This window comes from Centruroides sculpturatus, unplaced genomic scaffold, assembly GCF_000671375.1.
Source record: "Centruroides sculpturatus isolate CEXI.00-Female unplaced genomic scaffold, Cexi_2.0 scaffold89, whole genome shotgun sequence".
Classification (NCBI taxonomy): Eukaryota; Metazoa; Arthropoda; class Arachnida; order Scorpiones; family Buthidae; genus Centruroides; species Centruroides sculpturatus.
In genome coordinates, this window is record NW_019384460.1 from 624988 (window position 1) to 648954 (window position 23967).

The 23967-nt window shown below is 31.0% G+C and overlaps 1 protein-coding gene across 3 annotated transcripts in view; it reads left to right on the top strand.

Annotated features, from left to right (window-relative positions):
- The window catches only part of LOC111620829, a 91531-nt gene extending 67564 nt beyond the window's left edge, over window positions 1-23967 (top strand). For all 3 annotated transcript variants that reach the window (XM_023362823.1, XM_023362822.1, XM_023362824.1), the window contains 3 exons: window positions 18739-18769; window positions 23319-23412; window positions 23488-23967. In XM_023362823.1, coding sequence (XP_023218591.1) covers window positions 18739-18769; window positions 23319-23412; window positions 23488-23581 — 219 coding nt within the window. In that variant the 3' untranslated portion in view covers window positions 23582-23967. The remainder of the gene's footprint in view (window positions 1-18738; window positions 18770-23318; window positions 23413-23487) is intronic.

The following is a 23967-nucleotide window of genomic DNA, read 5'->3' on the forward strand; positions in this document are numbered from 1 at the left end:
AAAAAAATAACTGTAGTAAGAAAAACAAATGAAAAATGCGAACTAATGTAACGTCGTATGGTGAGTTTTTGTTCGTATCGTGGAGCAAAAATATGTTCGAATTTCACGTCGTATCCTGAAAATTTCGTATGCTGGGGCGTTCGTAACCTGAGGTACCACTGTATTATTATTTATTGTGAAATTTTGTCGCTCCTAAAAGGTAATTTTGGCGCCCCCTAAAAAGTGCCGCCCGGGACGGGCCGCCCCTGCCGCCCCCACTACGGTACGCGACTGGAAATGACGGGCAAGGGTGTCATTGTAGAGATAATTGTTTCTGTTGTCCTCAGCTCTGTTTGGATAATGAGTGTTGGTAAACTCCTAAACCTCTCCCCATTTGACAAGGAAGTTTTTGTCAACTTTCACTCCTTCTGATGATGTCTTGCTTTGTTTCAATTGAAATCACCTTTCTGTTTTTTAGAAGCCATGATTTGCACAACACTTGAATAAATGTAAATACCCTGCACTCAGGTGATGTACTGTACGTAATAAACAAGGGAGCAAGCCGAATTCCAACGGGAGCTCTGTACTTCGGATATACTAATAATATATTCTAATAATAATAATATATTATAAAAATAGCAGATTGTCATTGGCAACGGCAAAAGAGTGGAAACATCATTCGCACTTGTTCGCAGAAAGTTCGTTGTTCACCTCACGTAACTGCCGAACGGAAAGTCCGTTGTTCTCAGCGTCCGTTATTGGAGGCATACGTTATACGAGGCACCACTGTATATCGAAGCGTTTTTCTGGACTAGTTCTATCTTCTGCGTTTTCGCAATCCCTTTTTCACAGTAGCACTTTAAAGACTGAGGGAACCCCTTCGGGGCCCTACGCGCCCGCATAGTTCGCTTACCGCTTAATCCGCCGTTCAGGTATACACCACATATGCGTACCACTATAAAGCAAAAAATGATGTCAGAATTTCTGCACGCCTTTTACAACCTCGAGACTAAGATTTTATTCGGGAGTTAACGTTTTCAATTTAGTAATTTTAAAAAAATCCTCGGGCAGATTTATTTTTGTTACAAAATGTTACCTTTACAGATTTCTAGCTCTGCACACTGTAGGAAATCTAGAAATACAGTTTTGTATATCGTAATAATATTAGTAGTTGCCAGAGAGCTCTATAAAGTAGAGAAAAATCTATAAATTTGAAAACTATAAACATAAATTTAAATTTCTCAAAAAATAAATTAAAAAATTTCAAAAGTCGCTACTTTTGGCTGATTTGTCTGAGGTCTCCGCTACCCCACTACGTCCCTCTTAAAAGTCGCCACAGTTGAGAACTTTGGTGAGCAGACATCTAGGGTCTAAGTAAGGCGAAATGTAATCGCCAAACCGCGCTGTAGAAAGGCGGAAAAATTTTAAATTTAAAAAATATAATTTCTTGTGAACAGCAGTTTGGGCCTCCCTTCCAAGTGGGCCCTGTGCGGGTGCACCTGTTGCACCTGCCTAGTTACGGCTCTGGTAATAACCCTGACAGTATATTATAGTATAAAATGTACTTATGTTTTAACAAATTTGATCAAATTAATTATAATTAAAATTAATCTTTAAATTGAAAAAATGAATATTTATTTATTTTTGTAATCTTTATTGTTTTTAACTACAAAATATAAATATTTAATCATTTTTATTTAATATTTACCATGAATATAAAAGTCGAAAAACATTTTTAGCTATTGTAACTTAACATTATTCGAAAATTTAAAGAAGGAAAAGCTATATATTATAATGCAAAATGAATTATTTATAGTCTTAAAATTTAAATAACTATACGACATGCAATATTTGTAATGTATAAAGTTCAATACCGCACACATTATAAAAACATATTCGGTATTCTATTTCTCATATTAAATTTTGAAAATAAATGTATATCGATTCCGGTATATTTCGTGCGTTAAAATTTATTAAAAACCTCTTAGGCGTTTCTCTAGAAACATCAATAATTTATGTGACGTCAATTTCAAAAATCTTTGTGTGTTTAGAAAATAGAAAGGAAGGTATCGTTTCGCAAAGGGTTAATGATGGCCGATACGAAAACGAATCCCGTAAAACAAAATAAGGTAAAGGTCTCATTATAACCTAAATAATCTAAAAACTCTCGGTTATTGATAATGCCTGTGAATATTGCATTATTGTTTTTCGTATTTATTTATTTATTTATGTAAACTAATATTTAATTAATTTTAATATTAAGTGATCGTAATGTAATGGAATGCTTAATTTCTGTACCCGACATCAGTTATATGAAACGAGTTTAATGATTATTTCTGAATCTATCTTAGAATATATAAAGAATTGTTAAAGTCGTAAGTCTTTATTTCTAACAAATACTTTTAAAATATTAATGAAACTAAAATTGCAAATTCTGTCGAAATTTAAATTTTTTTAATATATTTATTGCATTGTTTTTCTTCATTCATTTACCCATAGCATCATATTAAAACTTGATATGATAATAAGTGTGGATGAAGGATACTTAATTCATTTGTTCTAAATTATATTTTTAAGACATAAATTGTCGTATTGATGATAAATATACAATTTGGACTAAAAAATGCCAACAGTAGGCCTATTGAAATACAATAGATCAACTCCATTCGATAATGAGTTATCCGATATATAATATAAACACTTTATACTACAGCATCATTATATATTAATCAATATCAATTATTTTTCATTACATTTATATTATGAAAAATGTGAATTAAAAAAATTAATGTATTTAATCTATATTTATTTTTGACGACAGTAATACTGTAATTTATAACATCATCTCTTGATACTGAGACTACAAAATTTCGAATTAAGAATTTTATTTTGTGTAATCTTATGGTGTAAAAGTTAATGATTTCGTCGACTTAAATCTTGTTTAATATATCTCTGTCGAATGTTTTAATCATTATTATACTGTCATCCACGAAACAACGCCGTTAAAGTTGTCTCTTTTTATGTTTAGATTTGGTATGTAAATTTTTTTTATTTCTCTAATAGTTATAATTTAGTTATAACACGCTACAAACTTCCAATTTTTCAATTTAAAAATTTATACCATCGAGAAACATTTATCCTGTTATAAGCAAAAAATGTTCTGTTATAATCTTTTAAAATTAATTATTTTATTTAAAAAATTCTTTAAAATTTCTAGATTTTGTGGATGGAAGAGTTATTTAGTTAGTCTGGATTAAAGAATAATATAATTAATACTTAACTTATGGTATTTAATATATATTATGTTGCATATAGAGGAAGGTCGGGTAGTATCGGACACCTAAGCTGCTTCTCCTATATTATAAAATATTTTTATAACTCAATTGGTCCAGATTACATTCCATGCAAAACTTCATTGTCTTATAAAAACAGATTACTGTTAAAACTCATTTTTCTAAGATAAAAATATTAATAATTTTTTACACTTTTTCAGTCATTATATTTTTACTGAGTTCAATTGTGGAAGGTTGTATCGGACATGAGAAAAATCTGCAAGAAGAGAATTACTTTTGGTTTCACAAACAACTTTTTATTAGGCAGTTATTATTGAGAAATTTATAAAATTGCAAATTACAGATCGTAAAACTAAATTAATACATAATAAAAAAGTAGTATAAATGAGAAAAAAATATATCAGTTTGAAAATTTAACAATTCGTTTTAATGACAAATGCATTCTGTGTTTACTTCTTTTTTTTTCTTGGTAATACAAGCATCACATTCATAAAACAGACTGTTTCCTTCAAGATCGGCGCAATTTTCGTGAGCCCAACTTTCACAAATCCTACACTGAATTCAGTCTTCTTCAAAGGTTTCACCACAGATGATGCAGTGAGTCTCTTGGTTTTCTTGAACTGATTTAGGCCTATTTACTGTTTTCTTTCTTTGTCTCTCTTTATTTAGACGATTTCCCCTTAGTTGCATAGCTTCTTTCTTTTTCTTCTTTCTTTCCTTTCTCCTGTCTCGTAGTTTACCCATATTCTTCTGTAAACCAAAAACATTCCTTGAGAATTCTTATCAACCTTAAACTGTTTCCGATAAAGTCCGTAACATCTCTGTTCCATACAAACCGCAACATATCTGTCTGATACAACCCGAAACATCATGGAACAAAACATCGGTTACCACATACGTATTAGTAAGCTTAAGGAGATTTCCGGTCTACAAGTTAAAGAACAATAAATGTTGTTTTCAATAATAAACAAAAAAAAACGACTTATTCTCATTTTCAGGCAAGCTATGACAACCATAAGTCATCTTTGTTCACTCAAAACACTATTTAAAAAACCAAATTTTCTGCCACGTGTCAGCAACACTGCTGCTTGACTAAATATTGTGGAATCTGAACTTTATTTATTCACCCAATATGTGGTGTGTTCACAGGTTCTGCCACTTGCAGCAAATGTTAGAAACAACGCTTGTCCGATACCAGCCGCCATCCGGTACTACCCGACCTTCCCCTGTACAGTATGTATCCGTTCATTTATTGTATAGTAGTTTTCGATATTCTATCCATTAAATAGTACAGTACTTTCGTTATTAGTTTTCATAATTTACTGAGCTTTCAAGGTGAATAATCTTAATACTAATTTATAAATCATACATAAACCAAACTTAGAAGTTGATTGATTCGTTTTCACCTGTCGTTATCCGATAGTATCGTTGAATAATTTTCGTATAATTTCGTAAGACAGTAAAGAAATTAATATAACTAAATAAAAAATAATTATTTTTATATTTTTTTGTATTCCATATTGTTGTTTTATATGAATGCCAGAATTATAGAATCATGATTATAATGAACATAAACACTTACGTTATTATTTAAATTCTGCATTTTTTTAAATGTTATTTTGATCATTTGTCTCGATTTACTGAAGTAAATAGTTAGTTAATATTTAAATCTGGCATATAACTTAATTTAAATGTTTTAAAAGAATATTTAAAACTTTCAATTTGAATTTTACTTTAAAAATATTTTTTTTTATTGAANAAACACTTTATACTACAGCATCATTATATATTAATCAATATCAATTATTTTTCATTACATTTATATTATGAAAAATGTGAATTAAAAAAATTAATGTATTTAATCTATATTTATTTTTGACGACAGTAATACTGTAATTTATAACATCATCTCTTGATACTGAGACTACAAAATTTCGAATTAAGAATTTTATTTTGTGTAATCTTATGGTGTAAAAGTTAATGATTTCGTCGACTTAAATCTTGTTTAATATATCTCTGTCGAATGTTTTAATCATTATTATACTGTCATCCACGAAACAACGCCGTTAAAGTTGTCTCTTTTTATGTTTAGATTTGGTATGTAAATTTTTTTTATTTCTCTAATAGTTATAATTTAGTTATAACACGCTACAAACTTCCAATTTTTCAATTTAAAAATTTATACCATTGAGAAACATTTATCCTGTTATAAGCAAAAAATGTTCTGTTATAATCTTTTAAAATTAATTATTTTATTTAAAAAATTCTTTAAAATTTCTAGATTTTGTGGATGGAAGAGTTATTTAGTTAGTCTGGATTAAAGAATAATATAATTAATACTTAACTTATGGTATTTAATATATATTATGTTGCATATAGAGGAAGGTCGGGTAGTATCGGACACCTAAGCTGCTTCTCCTATATTATAAAATATTTTTATAACTCAATTGGTCCAGATTACATTCCATGCAAAACTTCATTGTCTTATAAAAACAGATTACTGTTAAAACTCATTTTTCTAAGATAAAAATATTAATAATTTTTTACACTTTTTCAGTCATTATATTTTTACTGAGTTCAATTGTGGAAGGTTGTATCGGACATGAGAAAAATCTGCAAGAAGAGAATTACTTTTGGTTTCACAAACAACTTTTTATTAGGCAGTTATTATTGAGAAATTTATAAAATTGCAAATTACAGATCGTAAAACTAAATTAATACATAATAAAAAAGTAGTATAAATGAGAAAAAAATATATCAGTTTGAAAATTTAACAATTCGTTTTAATGACAAATGCATTCTGTGTTTACTTCTTTTTTTTTCTTGGTAATACAAGCATCACATTCATAAAACAGACTGTTTCCTTCAAGATCGGCGCAATTTTCGTGAGCCCAACTTTCACAAATCCTACACTGAATTCAGTCTTCTTCAAAGGTTTCACCACAGATGATGCAGTGAGTCTCTTGGTTTTCTTGAACTGATTTAGGCCTATTTACTGTTTTCTTTCTTTGTCTCTCTTTATTTAGACGATTTCCCCTTAGTTGCATAGCTTCTTTCTTTTTCTTCTTTCTTTCCTTTCTCCTGTCTCGTAGTTTACCCATATTCTTCTGTAAACCAAAAACATTCCTTGAGAATTCTTATCAACCTTAAACTGTTTCCGATAAAGTCCGTAACATCTCTGTTCCATACAAACCGCAACATATCTGTCTGATACAACCCGAAACATCATGGAACAAAACATCGGTTACCACATACGTATTAGTAAGCTTAAGGAGATTTCCGGTCTACAAGTTAAAGAACAATAAATGTTGTTTTCAATAATAAACAAAAAAAAACGACTTATTCTCATTTTCAGGCAAGCTATGACAACCATAAGTCATCTTTGTTCACTCAAAACACTATTTAAAAAACCAAATTTTCTGCCACGTGTCAGCAACACTGCTGCTTGACTAAATATTGTGGAATCTGAACTTTATTTATTCACCCAATATGTGGTGTGTTCACAGGTTCTGCCACTTGCAGCAAATGTTAGAAACAACGCTTGTCCGATACCAGCCGCCATCCGGTACTACCCGACCTTCCCCTGTACAGTATGTATCCGTTCATTTATTGTATAGTAGTTTTCGATATTCTATCCATTAAATAGTACAGTACTTTCGTTATTAGTTTTCATAATTTACTGAGCTTTCAAGGTGAATAATCTTAATACTAATTTATAAATCATACATAAACCAAACTTAGAAGTTGATTGATTCGTTTTCACCTGTCGTTATCCGATAGTATCGTTGAATAATTTTCGTATAATTTCGTAAGACAGTAAAGAAATTAATATAACTAAATAAAAAATAATTATTTTTATATTTTTTTGTATTCCATATTGTTGTTTTATATGAATGCCAGAATTATAGAATCATGATTATAATGAACATAAACACTTACGTTATTATTTAAATTCTGCATTTTTTTAAATGTTATTTTGATCATTTGTCTCGATTTACTGAAGTAAATAGTTAGTTAATATTTAAATCTGGCATATAACTTAATTTAAATGTTTTAAAAGAATATTTAAAACTTTCAATTTGAATTTTACTTTAAAAATATTTTTTTTTATTGAAACATCAAGCTCTAAAAGTCAAAAATAGATTTTTTTTTCTCTTAGCTTTTCGTTGTGTGTAAAGAAAATCGATTAAAATAAAAAGTAAATTGTTTTACATGCTAAATTTGGATAATGTTTAAAACAAATATTTTGCAACAAAAAGTATTTGTTTTGGTAAATCAATGTTTCCCTGTAACTGAAAGATTACATATATGTTTCAAAGTATAATAATATTTTGAAATATTTTTAATGTAATTGGTAAGTTTTAAATGATTTTAATCCATTAATTCAGGTTTGTGAGGTTTTTTTATGTAAATATATAAATAAATGTCATTTGTCATTTATGACATTTATTTATAATGTCATATAAATGTCATTTTATCAAATATAAAAATTGTTTTGAAATATTCTAGCAATTTTTATCTGAATATATTACGGAAACTTATCAATACTTTATTTCATTTAAAGAGATTTTTGTTACGATTTTTACTTTCTCGGCTATTATATATAACAGAGGGAAAGTATGGCGATCGGTCAAACAATGAACCCATCCTCAAATTTTTACATTTTTGGACTCGGGACCTCGAAACGTCAAGAAATGCGAAAAATTCGGGAGGGAGGTAATTTCTTTATGTATGGGTATGTGTGAGGGGCACGATTTTGTTTACTCTCTTTGAAACTTAACAACTACTGTGTTTTTTCTCGGAAATTTCTGAAATTTTGCAAGGGGGTTTGTTTATTAGGGGGTTGATGCTATTAAATTTTGGTGAATAAAGGTCGAGGGGTGGGGAGATAAAGATGTGTGTATCTCCAATGTATCTCCAGATTTAATAACGATTTTGCTCGTTATTAGCATTCACAATTTTTTTATAAAACCCATCCCTACCCTCAAAGTAAGGTTTTTGCCATTTTATAATAGTTAAAAATATAAAAAATTTTAAATGAGATATAATAACAGATGGCACCACAAAATGTCGCCGGGAAAGTTAAGCAACTCCTTGCTGGATTTTTAGAGTTGTTTTAAGATTATAAAATTATAATAACTTTGATTTTCAGCATTCGCGCATTATAACTTAATATATATACTTACTGCTATTAACTGTGCTTTTGTACATAAGAAAACGTACGTATAGGCTATATATTTACAGTTACTTAAATATATTCTCTTATCTACTAATTATGAATTTCGAATTAGATTGAATGGATTGGATTGGATTGGCTTTTTATGTGAGACTTTCTCGTATGTAAATTATATTAGGTATCAGCCTCAATTTTGACTCGGAGATCTGGATTTTGGATCGGATCAGGATTTTTTCCCGGNGGAAAGGAAGTGAAAGAAACAAACTTTTGAACTTTAACGATACGGAAGCCGTTAATGTGCAGATTACCTAGATACTCTGCAAATTACCTAGGTAATTTGAGAAATTGAACAATTTTCGCAGCTTTAACGGATCACCCTAGTTAATCTGCAGATTAGCTAGGTAATGTACACATTAACGGATTTCGAGCTTTAGCGGTAACATATATACTTACTGCTATTAACTGTGCTTTTGTACATAAGAAAACGTACGTATAGGCTATAGGCCTATATTTACAGTTACTTAAATATATTCTCTTATCTACTAATTATGAATTTCGAATTAGATTGAATGGATTGGATTGGATTGGCTTTTTATGTGAGACTTTCTCGTATGTAAATTATATTAGGTATCAGCCTCAATTTTGACTTGGAGATCTGGATTTTGGATCGGATCAGGATTTTTTCCCGGGATTGGGATGACTTCTCGATTGGAAAATACAGCAAGTCTTGCATTTAACAGACCAATTAGGGGAAAGGGGTGTCCGCTATTGCCGAAATTCTATTAAATTGAATGTGCTTTAAAACTATATTAATAACGAAAATGTTTTAAGATGTGTTACGATGTTATTGTAATGTATAAGTATGAATGAAATATTAGTAGCATTATAAGTGCTGTACATTGATCAACTTGTACTCGTTATGCTTTAATCCAACTTTATCATGTTCTATTCACAAGTAAAAAGGTTTTAAATGTTTCTGTCGGACAAATTTTTCCCGTTAAATCCCGAAGTTAAATCAAGGGTTTACTATAGGGTGTGTAATATATGGCTATAACTTTTTAATGGTTTGGATGCGGTTCAAATTCGAACTGTAAGATCTTTTTACGTGACATTTAATGAATTCTTGTAAAATTTGTTTTCAAAAACTGTTTATTGAGATAGATACGAATCTAAAACTCTGGACTTCCATTATTTTATAAGATTTTTCCTAGATAATCCTCGGAATAATACATTAAGTTTGAGTAAGAAACTAGCATGGTTTGAATGTCAGCTTCATCGAATTCAGAAAAGGATGAACCGTAATGCCAGAATTTTTATGTTAATAAATCTGATATTTAATAGTATGAATTATAATAATAATCGACCATCGTGAGAGGAATATAAATATAGCGTGCAAATAGTAAACCATACATTGTGTAAATCTTGATCGACCTTGGTTTTATCGACATACTTTGTTTCGAAAACAATTTCGTGATAAAATTATTGTAGGAGTCCGTAAATAAATTGCTATTGAAACTTAAAACGGAAAAAATGGACAAATGACAATATATTTTTTATAAAAATGTAAGTATGATTTATCTCCAGATCATGGGAAAAAATTGATTTGGAACTATTTATAACATAAAACTACAGCACATCTATAATTTGCTCAATAAATATTATATAATCATTATCAGTTGTTTGTGAATGTGCCATGCAATTTGTTAAATGTATTGATACTATAGTACTGGTAGTTTTGTTTTAATGTGTAATTTATAGATTCCAAAATTGTTAAGAAAAATAAGAATATAGTGCAGTAGAATTCTGTTATTGTAATAATAGATGTTGTTATCAGTTGGTTAATGTTATTCGAAACATATTCAAAATATACAAGTTAATTGGCAAAACTTCACTTGGCATGATTAGTGTTTCGGTTATAGTTGCCATTATCTTCAAGCAAACAAATGTTTTAAGGACTAACGTTTTCGATCTACTATAGATCATCCTCAGGTTGAAACATCTTGAATTGCGCCATATCCGCAATCGCGATATGGGAACCTTAATGATTTTTATTGGTTAACAAATATTGGCTTATAATATTATTTAGTAGTTGTATGTTATTTATCTTTACATTTATGTATTTTTACGCTTTAATTTTTATTTTAATTAGTTGCTACGTTGTCGGTGTTTATCTCTTTGAATTTGAATTTGGCGTTCTATTTGTGTTATTCCAAATTCGACTGTTTCAACATGAGGTTGATCTATGGAGTAGATCGAAAACGTTAGTTTTTAATAAACTCCCTTGGCAAAGAATAAGGTGTTCGTTACTTGATTAATTATTTTGCCGAGTACGTTTCTTTCAATGTTTTAAGGTTTATTTTTGTGCGAAAGCCATCGTTTGTCATTTGGCCATTTTGTTCTAGCTTAAAAATCATTACGGTGGCTCCTGCAAGTAATAATTGAATTAAATGTTATTAATTCTTGAAAAAGGAAGTTATATTACTTGTTGAAAAATTTTCAAGTTTTGGTTTTTTCGAATAAAATTATGAAGAATTTAAAATTCAATTCGTTGATAAAACTTATTCATAAATACAGTAGAATATAGTTTTACGTTCGTACGGATTTTTGTTTTAGCGGATAATAAATAGTTAGTTAATGTATTTGTACTTTCCCGGCTCTGCCATAACAGAGGGAAGTATGGCGATCGGTCAAAAAATTACCCCCACCCAGATTTTTACCTTTCTTTGAAAGTACTGTTAATTGTTTAAAATTAACATTGACACTGGTCAAAATGGCTTTTGTTTCTTATCTTTTATTAAGTGTACTATACACGTTATTTTATTCTGATTATTAAACTAATTTCCAATTTTGACCATTGTAATCGTTATGTCACAATCTTGAGAAATTCTCAATAATATTAATATATTAACGTGCACTTACTTTATTTAAGTTTTAAAAGGAATGTTTTAAAAGGAATGCTTTAAAAGGAACGTTTTAAAAGGAATGTTTGTACATAAACATGTACAAACAAATTTTTATTAAAAATTATTTAATTTCTATATGTTTGAACATGTCTATACTTGTTAGATTGCGTCATACAATTTCATCTTTAGCGCCTGCTCATTTTAGCTTGAAAACCAATTATAGCAATAGGTGCTTAGAACTGCTATAAAGCAAGATCTTTAAGCACAAGGCGCAATGCATGCACGATACCGTGATGCATTGCGACAGTCGTCATATTGATTCCTTTGTAATAGTGTTGAAAAGATGTGTATTGTCCAGGAGATCCTACAGATTATTTGGTTCATTTAGTTCACGAATAGATGTTATCCTGGGTACACCACGAGAAGGCGAACTTACTTTACACCGTCTAGCTGATACACGTGGTTGTGACTGAAAGTGCTTTAACACTTCCATTGTCGAAGCTTTAATCCTGTCCCTCTCCTCCCGAGGGAATTTCGAAAAATCCCTTCTTAGTGTGCGTTCTCGCGACGTACCCTAACTGTGTACCAAATTTCAACTTTCAACTCCTAACCATTTGGGCTTCTGCGCTGATTATTATTATTATGTGTTGGGTTTAGTGGGTTATACTCGGTACACACCGGTGACTGTGTACTATGCCGGACCAGAGTCAAGGCATAGCAACCAAAACGAAACTAAAATTAAATGTNCTTTCATTTGAGGATGTTCTTACTATCTCTTGCAAACACTTTTGAAGATTTACTTTACTTAATATATAAAGTTTACAAGAAAGGTTTTCTTTTATCTTGATCTAATTTCACTTTATAAAACTGTTTACTTTGATGTTCCTTTTACAGTAATGTAAAAATTCATATGAATAAGAAAAGTAAATGTATACTGTATTTTTTCTTATTTTAACAAGCATCTCCAAATTTTTTTCTCTAATTTTCCATTTCAAAACTAAATAAATTTATCCATGCATACTGACATAGCTTTTTATTTTGAAATCTATTTAGTTAAAGCTTTGAAGTAAATGTCAGAATAACCTACAAATGAAATGATACTCTATTTAGAATTATATAAAGAATTTCGTGGCTTGAACTCGAAGGAACATGCACGGTATGGATTTCATGCTCTGTACATGCATTTTACTGCATGTACAGAGCATGAAATCCATACTGTGAACATGAAACTAAGGAACCAAAATGGCGACTCCATAAGGAACATTGGTTTCCTGACCTTGTATTTATAGACCTTGCTACAAAGAAACTACTTAAGCAGTGTGAAATGAAATTATTTTTATTTAAGAATTTGAATTCAACAGTTTTGGACATCAGAAATGTCTTATGATTGCATAAATAACTCTAATCTAACCCACGACAGTTTATGTTGTATGTGTGGGAAGTTCAACAACAAAAACGAAACAATACATCTCTAATAGAAAAGGTGCATTTTTTCGTATTTTGGTTTAAAAATTGAAACTGAAAACAAATATTGGGCTTTTTCTGATATGTTGTGCACAGTGTGCTGTTTATTTGAGAGGTTGGTTAGACGGCATGACCATTTCAATGCTATTTGCAGTTGAGATGATTTGGTGAGACAAAATATATCATAACATAGGTTATTAGTTTTACATGATCTTTGATTTTCAAGCAGAAATAAAGCGTAAATTTAATATCGTAATTAATAGAAGTAGCTGGGGGAGGGTGATCCGTCCGGCGGCATTCTTTTTGGGGACGGCACTCTTGATCTACCGCAATGAAAAGGAAACTTTTTTGTGATGCAAAGGATCTGTGGCGCCCGTCGGCAATGTGCTGATTCGGACCGATAGAGGGTGCAGGAAAGAAGAGAAAATCGAACTTTGAACTGGACACTCACTTTCGGACCAAAGACTACCGAGAACGGACGTTTGAACGAGCGACCAACGCGAACAAAAACGAACCGGACCTTCGATCGATGTCGAACTGTAAAAAACGTTGTACATACTTTGTACATTGCTGTATATACGTGTAAATAAAAAATATAAAAATCCGACCGGACGTTCTCTCATCAGCATCGAATCATTCTCATTTGGTGACCGAACACCAAAGATCTATTGTAATGAAAAGGATCTACTGCAATGAAAAGTGAAATGAAAAGCTTTTTTGTTGGGACAGTCCAAGGATACAGGATGCCAGACACAAGTTTATTTTTTCAGGAAAAGTGTTGTCGAAATACTGTATATTCCCTTGAAAATGGTCTTATTGATACCTATTTATGTATTTAATTTGCTTAATTATTAGTAACATTGGATAGCGTTTAATGTTTTTTTCCTATAGCTATACATCATTTTCACTTTCTCTCTAATAAGTAAGTATGTTTGATGTGTATTATGTTGTATATTCATAGGAGTGGATAAGTCATGGACTGATCCAAGCTGCACAAACCCTATCTATGCCATTGATCGTAATTTATCTTCTGTAAGTTAACCTGTGCCTGAAATCATTGCAGTTCTCATGCCTTCAGAGGATTTTAAGTTTGAATCAGGAAGAAATAAATACAGGAAAAGAAAAACGTGCTCGATCACTGGTTAAGAATAAGAATCGAAAATAAATCTCGTTTGATTATTTAGCCGAAATCGAGGACCTAATTCATGAAATAAAATTTTTCTAAAACTTATCTGAGGTATTGAGATTGAGGTTACAAGAATGAAAGTTATTAGTTCCTGATCCATTTAATGCAATTATCAGAAAGATCTCTCGCAATACTTTTTAACGGAAAGAGACCTTTTTTCCATGAATATCGATGGATTGATGTCAGCTTCAAGTTAAAAGCACAATCCTGATGAATGGCGTCTCTATTAATTCTTCAAAACTATGCCTTTAAGCTTTCCTCCTACGTATAGAGAATATTTTTCCATTAATTTATATTGGTCCCACAATTCATATGAAGGAAACTCATAAAAACATGGCACGACTATTTGAAAAAATTCAATATAAAAAGTATTGTTGGTATATCAGTGCTGATCTCAAAAGTTATAGCTGTTTTATTTGGTTTACAACAGGGATACACAAAATACTGATGTTTGCGAATGGACAGTAGAGCAAGAGCTTTGCACTATCTTATCAAGTACAGTGGCGGCCCTAACCAGGATTTCAGGTGGTGCGAGATTTCATTGTGGCGCCCCCTGTATAGACTAAACTGATAATGTACATTTTTCACATTATTAATAACTCAGACCTCCGAAAGATTAGTACAGTAGACCCCCCCTATAACGCTTAGCTACGTTTCACTTTATAAGAATTTTACGTTGTAGGAATCCTTAATTAAATAAATGAGCCAATCACAGCCCGACACGTGTGAAGTTTACGGACTAAGGCTGTTTGAAAGGTTTTCTTTTATAAAATTAACCGATTCTAGACTAATTCGACTCAACATTTCCAAAACACGTATAATTTTTTGGGAATAATCCGTATAAACTATGCTATAAACAAAAAATTGTAGGATTACTTACCGAGTGTGCACCGTTCGACTACGCCGTTGCTTACGCTTGTTTTCGTCGCAGAGTAGCGCACCAAACGGTGGCCGCGTTTTCTGATAAATTATTTTTCTGCGAAAAATTCGTTGACCTTTGGAGACATCATTAATAGAAATAATTTTTATGGCCGTTGAATAAGAAATCTTTCTTTCACAAGAAATGTATAAAATTAGTGCTGTGTTAGACTTACGGTACCTAATTTACATACTGTACAGACTCAACTTACTCACCTAAACTCTCCGTAGCGTGGCGCTGGACGGCGGAAAGTATATATATAATTATAATAAAGTTACAATAAATTAAGTTAATATATAATTATATATACAGTACCTAATTTATATATAATTAATATATAATTATATGTACAGTACCTAATTTATATATAATTTATATATAATACTGTACAGACGATAGCAAACTCAATTTACCCGCCTAAACTTTCCGTAGCGTGGCGCTGGACGGCGGAAAGTAGTTCGGCTGCTCATCCACTATTGGTCCAGATTCGACCAATCTTGTCGCGACACGAGTCGGCGACGACGTTTTACGAGTCCCTTTATACGAATACTGCCGCAATTTTTTCGCTACATTATAGGAATTTCCGTTATAGGAACCCACGTTATAGGGGGGTCGACTGTATAGTAATACTATGGATGAAACACGATAGTGACGGTAAATGAAGAGTTAACTTGACCCTTGTTAATTCAGACGTATCGCAAGCTGTTGACGTTTTTCCCCCCTCCCCTCCGTCGATGAAATTAATTTTAGGTTATCGAGATATAGCACACATTTCAGGATCATGTTTTATATTCTCACAACCCAGCTCACTCTTGTGTAAAATCTATAACATAGTACTAGTATGGCTGAGGAACAATAACAGTGAAAAAAAAACAATATTTCTTTCACAAGGCAATATTTATTTAATTTCTTTCATAGGGCAATATTCATAACAATATTTACTTAAACTGCTATCGCACAGACAACGCTCACATCACGCAAAAGACAAATTTACATCGTAAATTAATTTAAAATTGAAACAAATTAAGAAATAAAATAAAATAAAAAGCCTACATTGCCACTTTCCTCGCTTTTGCGCTTGCAAATGTTGTTATTAATTCAGAATAATTTAATTCCTGGGCAATACTATTTTCGATAGGTAAAATTGCTAGATCTGACAGTCTCCCGACACATGGTTGAACGTAAATAAGTTTTAGTTTACTGAAACTTCGTTCTCTTTTAGCGACAGTTACAGGTATGTCAGCAAAATTCGAAGTGCTGTCCACACATTCAGAAATATATCCTGCCAATCATTTTGTTTAATAAGTTGAAGAACTTTTATTGGTTCTGATGATTTAAGCTCTTTCAACAATGGATTCGGGTGTAAAAGTTCCTCAACCAATTCACAACCAGGTGTGTTACATTTTTGTTCATCGGTTAAACTTATTTCTAAATTTGCACAGGCTTTTTCCAATTTTGACTTTTCATGAATTGTTTTGATGATGTATAAAAAGGACCATGTATCATTAAATTTGGATAGTTGTGTAAATCGAGTGACTAACGCATTCTCAATTGTATCGATCATAGGGTAAAAGACGTTTATTTTAAACAATTCTTCAATATCTGTTGGTGTCTCATCTACTGCCTCGTATTTAAATAATCTCTTCTTTCTTCGGGATCTGACTGACTTAAAAATAAGATCTATCCCAGCCTGAAAAGCAATTTCATTAACTGTTATTACAGCAGACGAATAACCCGGTACTCTTTTACAAATTCATAGCAGTTCTTCAGTAATTGCGTAGCGTTTGGTAAATCCATAGTTTCGGGCTGCATAGCCTTGCTTACAATGTTTACTTGAAATAATATATCATACCAAGCCACTATTGTTACTATAAACTCAAATTGCTGCATGATCTGAATCAGGGACAAGGCCTCTGATGCTGCAACTGGGTTATTCGTTTCTTCCTGAAGATCCAGAAGGGCGTCACGAACTGAATAGTGATAACGAACTGCAGCGAGGCTAGAAACTCTACTCTTCCAACGAGTTTCACAAACTTTCTTTAGCGATAGTTCTTCTATGTGCTTGGATATCACTTTTTCGGACGTTTAATATACAGTACAATAATTTCGCGACAATAGTACGCGTACAGAAACTTAGAACTAATTCTTACTCACTAACTTATAACCAAAGAAGGTAGAAGATTATATGAGAAGGTAGATAGTAAAAGGATAAGATCAAAATACCCGGGAATCTCTTTATTTCGAATGGGCACCACCTCGGATTCTGCAGATATACCAGACGTGATTTTTCTTCCCTTTCTTTATAATCGGGACTTCCGTCCAACATTGACTCTGGCGTTTTCTATTTTTCTAATGTAACCAAAATGTCCTTCCTTCGGAATTATTCAGTCTCAAGTAGCCCCTAGTCGTCTACTCGCGATCTGGAGCGCTCTTCTCTTCACGTCTTATTCCCACGTAGGTCCAGTCAAGATTAACCCGTTCTTTTTGTCTTATCGGCCATCGGGCCTTAACTCTCCGATTGTTTTTAGTTCTTGGGATTGGTGGTCCCACCCAAAGGAAAGAAAGGAAATGAAAAGAAAGTTCTAGAAAGACGGAGAACAAAAGGGAATAAGGAAATAAATTATACATTTATTTCCTTATTGGTTTCTTTAATCTTGGTTTCTTTAATCTTGGTATGTATTTTGGTGGGTAGGGTTAAGTAGTAATAAGGTAATCGGGTTTTACTTTTTTCCCAGACGATTTTCGGTTGTATTTTGACGATTGTATTTTCGGCGCCCGGTGCGGTCGTACCGTTCGCACCGCCATAGGGCCGCCCCTGATCAAGCATTGGTCACTCAGGGAGCAATATAATATCAGGTGGAAAAAAAAATGCAGTTCCTCACGCATTAGTCCAATTCAATAAAATTTTACTTCCTCCGTGGAATATAAATTGGTCTTAATAAAAAAAAAACTTTGTAAAATCAATGAATAAACAAAGTCTAGACATTCTATATTTAAGAAAAATTTCACCATCTAAGCGACGCTAAAATTAAATTAAGAGTGTTTGTAGGCGTCAAATTAATTTGTTAATAAAAAACAAATAATTTGAAAAGTCCTTAAATGACAGAGAACTTGCGGCATGAAGTAGTTTCAGTGCAGTTGCACAAAACTTTCTACGAAATAGAAACTCCGAAAACTACGGAAAACTAATAATGTTCTTTAATTAAATCATATCAAACATTAGGCACGAACGTAAGTTAGAAAATATATTTCCTTTATTCTCACCTAAGCTTCTTTAGTTTTGGCCACGTCAGCAATGGACATGGGAAACCTTCGCAAAACGTTTTCAAAGCAAATAGAGTGACGAAATATTGTCTGATTATTGCTGAACATTGATTTCAGATACCAAAAGTCGCATCATAGAACGAAAAGTGACAAGAAAATCTTTTTAAATTGTATATTTTATTTATTATTAATAAAATTAATAATAAACAACTTGGCTTATATTTCCTTATCCTGACATATTTTGTTAGTTTATTTTTTTATTTTGTTAATATAGTTTAGTATATTTCGTAATCATGAAAAAAAACAGATAAAACAAAATTATGTATAGTTCGTGTACATAAGATTAAGAAAAACTATGGGTTAAAATTTGTTGTTTAGTATAATTATATGCGTGTATAGAATTATCATATTGATTTTTATCTTTTGCAAAGCATTAATATCTTTTGTATTGTTAATAATTTTCTTGATAATTAATGATAAAAAATTGAGTTTTTATTTACGTTTAAAAATTCAAATTATTCCAGAATTTAATAGGTTATTTTTTTTCATTTCAGACAAACAATGTACAAAAGATAACAGGAGGAAGTAAGTCTATTAAAATTTTAGATCTATTTATTTTATTTTCTACGTTAGAACTCTTTTTACCATGTAAAAGAATATTTCTATTTATTAAGTTAATGATATTTTCGGATCTGTATATTTATAATTATAAAAAGAAGAAAACGTTTACATACAAGATTTAACTTTCTTTTAAGGTTAAGATTAAGATTTTTTAACTTAGAGTTTAAAAATTATATAACTTAGTAAGTAATCTTTGAAAAATCATTAACTAATTAGTTTTTTTTTTTTTAAATGAGATAAAATACGAGTATAATCGTTAATCTTACATATGAAGATATTAGGAGAAACTATATATTTCTCGTCACTTCGCGATGCTCTCCGAAATTTATAATAATTCTTTACATAAACAATATTAGTTTTACATATACTGAACTGCATAACTGTAAATAATAACAGAAATTTAATAAAGAACTCTCTGCGTACGTCCGATGTTGCACGAACTTTTCAGGGGATGGGGATTGGTGAAGCTGATTCGAAGAGGCTGATAAAATAGTAAATAGAAGTCTTAGTAATTAAAATGTACATTTATCGACCTCAGTATTTACAATAATAAAACTGTAAAACAAACAAACACACACACACAAAAATGCTCTGTCTAAGGTTAACAGAGGGTGGGACTCCATGTTTGTACCATAGATTTAACATCGTACCTTTGCCACTCCTGAACCATTGCATCTTTCTCAAATTTCTCTTCGGAAGAGTCATCTACAAGATAAGAGCTTTGACATCTGAAAGGTATTTTTATTCACAGCCGTTCATTCAAAAGATGCAATGGTAACATAGCAGAGAATGCAATATAAAATAATGCAGAACAAATTAATAAACGTGTTTAAAAATAAGTGGATGGCATTTGTTATCGGTTACTAGGTTCTGGAATAATATTCAATTTAATCCTCATTTTAGTTATGATTTGAAGATGTTTAATCTAAATATTAGCTAATTTGAAGGTTGTTCATTTTAATATGATATTTACAAGTATAACAACTAATATAGCATTTACAAGTATGGCAATTTATTTGTTTAATTATTCTTTAACTTAATTATTATTATTGATTGATATCCTCTAATAATATGCTGCATTAACACTATTGCCATTTTCCTAATAAAGCACTTAAAATTTTTAAAAATGTAAATGGAAAATGAAATTTTGAATTGTTCCTCTGTAGGAAAAAATAAAATACAAAGCAAACAATTTATGTTACTGTTATGTTATTGAAAGTAGGAAAAAAGGTTTTAAGATAGGTTCTTAAAACAAATTTGTGTTATTTTATGTTTGATACGTTTGATTTAATTTAGCATAAACTCTTCATTTAGTTAATATATACTCCTTAAACAACAATTTTTATTAAAAACAGACTAGCAACTAGAAATATTACTAAAAAATTACCTGGAATACATCGGGAGTATTTTTATAAGTTATTTCCTACGCAAAGTTTATCCATATTCGAAGATCAATCTTCGGTAAAGAATTAATCTTTTATTTAAAAACTACAGTAGGTCCTATATTAGTGTCAATGTTACACAATACAGAACTTAGAATGTTTGTAACAAAATTACGCGAAAGTGAATATCGAGAGTAGAAAAATGAAACAGATTAATGTAATAAGTATTGGAATAATTCTTAAGAAAGTCATCAGGAATCTGGAAAATATATATATATGCCAAATTAAGAGGCTTGCTTTAATTTTTTCTAATTGGTTTGTCTACTTGAATGCATGTCGGATGAGGAACGATATCGTAATCTGAATTATATATATGTTACTGTAAATGCTCGAACTATGGTAAATCCTAAGATTTTGCAGTAAAATCTAAGATTTACCAAATCATTGTGGTAAAAGTCCGAAATGTTCTGCGATCATCGCTAATTTCGAACTTTTACCAGCATTTACTCGGTATATCTTAGGTTTTATCTCAGAGACATGGTAAATGTTGAAAAAATAGTCCCTGATCCCGTACCGCACTGCGCCGCCGCCTTCGCTCGCCGCATTCCATCGTTTGACACGTTAGAACGCGCACATTAATTCTAATCTTGTTTGAGATTTCTTTGTCTAAAAGTTATTTTTGAATCAAGATGAGTGTGAAATGGAGATTTTATGAAATAATGGACGAGCTCATTGCAAGCAAGAAAGATAATAACTTTTATCTCAATAGAGACAAATACGCAAAGTGTTTGGAGGAAGTAAAAGCTGCAAAGAACACGAAAAAGAAACAAGCTGTTCATTACAGGCATATAAAGCGTTAGGACATTTTGACTATAGGCGGCGAAGAAAAACTAATTGCGCCTACGAAGGAGGAGGATGGAGAAATAAGGTATTACATTTGTTACGAGGACTTATTCAACATTCTCGAAAAAACGCATGTTGCTGTTGGCCATAGTGGAGGACACGGATGATTAACGAATGTAACCGCAAGTATAAAAATGTAACAGTTGAGGCTACTATGACATATTTGAAGCTATGTCAACCTTGCCAAAAGAAACAGAAGACTTTGAAAAAGGGCATTGTCATCAGACCTATACTTCATAGTGAAATGAACTCACGCTGTCAGGTTGATCTAATAGATCTAATAGATCTACAAACTACCCCAGATGGAAATTATAAATTTATTTTAGTTTACCGAAACCATCTTACCAAATTTGTGATCCTTCGTGCGCTTCAAACTTAACGCACCGTAGAAGTTGCATACCATCTTTTGGATATTTTCATCACTTTTGGAGCGTCGAGCATCCTTCATTTCGATAATAACCAAGAATTCTCTAACCAAGTTATTGAGAGTTTATGCTTCGTGTGGCCGATGTAAAAATCGTANAATTTCAATCTTTATAATGTTTAATGATTTAATTATGATATTGCGCGATAATCCGTCTCTTCAGCAACAGAGAGGTGGAAAATTTACGAAATTAGCTGAAAAATCCAAACTTTTCACATTAAATTTTGTGGCGACGCAACAATAAAATTCTGACAATTTGTTGGGAACGGTTGAATTTTCGGTTCGTCGTTTCAAACTGATTTATTTTAAGAGGTTTTTTTTTTTAGTTTTGCATCATTTGCAGCTATTTTATCGGTAAGTTCAGACCACGAACTTTCTAAACTTAGATATTTTTGAACATTGTTTAGCGGAATTTCGCAATTAGTGACAAGGATTTTCCGACAAATTTCCATTTAGATAATAGGTGATCGGTTTCTTCACAGAGACGAAGAATGGGACCTTTCCACTTATTTTAGAAAACACTTTTTACCCTTTTTATTGTTAATTTTCGTTTAGACCAAATACAATCGAATTGTTAAAGCAAAGTGGGAGTAAATAAATACATTAAATTGTTATTTTCCGCTATGCTTTATAACCATTTATCAAATTAACCATTTAACTCTTTTATAACCATTATATCACATATGGAATTCACATCGCATATACTTTAATTAATTAGAATTTTTCTATTTTTACAAATATTTTGTGTTCTAGCAATCGACAAAAAGTTTGTATAAACCGATTTTTAAACTTATATGTCGAACATTAAAACGCGTTGGAAAGATTAAAATTACTATATTTAATAATTAAAGATTTTACCATAATATTTATGTCTGACTTTGAAATTTTTGGTGTCGGAAGTCTGCTGCCTGGGCCGGAACATACATACATACATACAAAGGATAAGGCTTTACTCGGTGGTGTAGCCCTAGAAAAAATAGGANTTTCACTAGTTATTTATAAATAGGACTTAGTAAGTTGACTGTTTATAATAATTGCAATAAATGATTATTAAAATACTCATTGTTTTATTTCCAAAACCAACATTTACTAATCGTCTTTAGTAAAACCTAGCATGTACCAAATTCTAATGGGAAAAGCCCGGAAAATCATCACACTTCATAAAAATCCTTACATTTACCAACTCATGTTAGTAAATCCGAAGATTTACAAGTAAAACCTAGGATTTACCAATATACGGGCTTTTACAGTAACATATAAAATAATCACAAGTGTGTTTTGATCGGATTTAAATTTCAACCTTTTATAGAAATCTTACGACATTTACTATATAGTAGACTATTTATACAACTTAAAAGACCGTTTTTCAGGAACCCATTAAATTAATAAACTCACTACTTAAACTGATGTTATATTCCTAGAAGTGGACGCGTGTAACTACATAAGTTAGTATTATGTGAGATGGCTAACAAAAATTACGGCATTTTATACCATCATAATAGTTTATATAACTTCCTATTTTATATTGCTATAAAATAACTAATCGTAAATCAAATTATACGTGAATACATCTTCGAAATACAGTATGAGAAACTATAAAATTCTGTACTTGAAAGTTTTTAATTAATTGTCATTTGAAAATAAATTTCGTGCATAGCTTACTATTAAAATAAATTACACATGGCCGAGTGTTCTTGGCCTTACACTTAAGTCACATTTAATGTGTTTAATTGATAAATTCAGGTATCAATTTGAGATGAAATAGACTAATCAAGATAATTTGCTATTTTAAATTTTTTATTAGACTTTTCTACTGAAGAAGAACCTTCTCTTGTATGGAGATTGGGATTGGCTAGTCCGGCGGACGCATATTCTTCTCTAAATAATGCTCCTCAAAAGTAAGATCATTTTAAAATATATTTTTCGTACACATATTTATAAATTTACAAAACATTATTTTAAAAATTTGGCAGATTCGTAGAAACCCGGACACAACTTCCCAAACCTCCGAGTTACGATCCGACGGAAGAACAACTAATGGCCATGATTGAAAAGGAATACGCATAATTGTTTTTTCTCGAGCGGAAATGATTTATATTATTAGATTTTTTGACTTAAAACGAAAAAGTCTTGTCAAAAAAATATTTGGTATGAATCTGTGTCGTCTACTCAATAGAAGAGAATTATTTTTCTCTGTTTCTTGATATTAATAAATTTTATAAATCGAGTTATTTAAATTATTGATCTTACTACAGAGCAAAGATTTAGAAAATAATTAAATATTAAACCATTTCGCTGGAAAATGTAGTTGGTCTATTCCTTCAGTGAAGGAGCTTCCCTATTCGATTAGTTATATCTTCCAACTTTTGAAATGCGTTGTTTAACTATCTTCTTAACCGACTGTTGATTTCTCTATACAAAAAAATTTTCTTTTATTTTATGAATTATTAAAT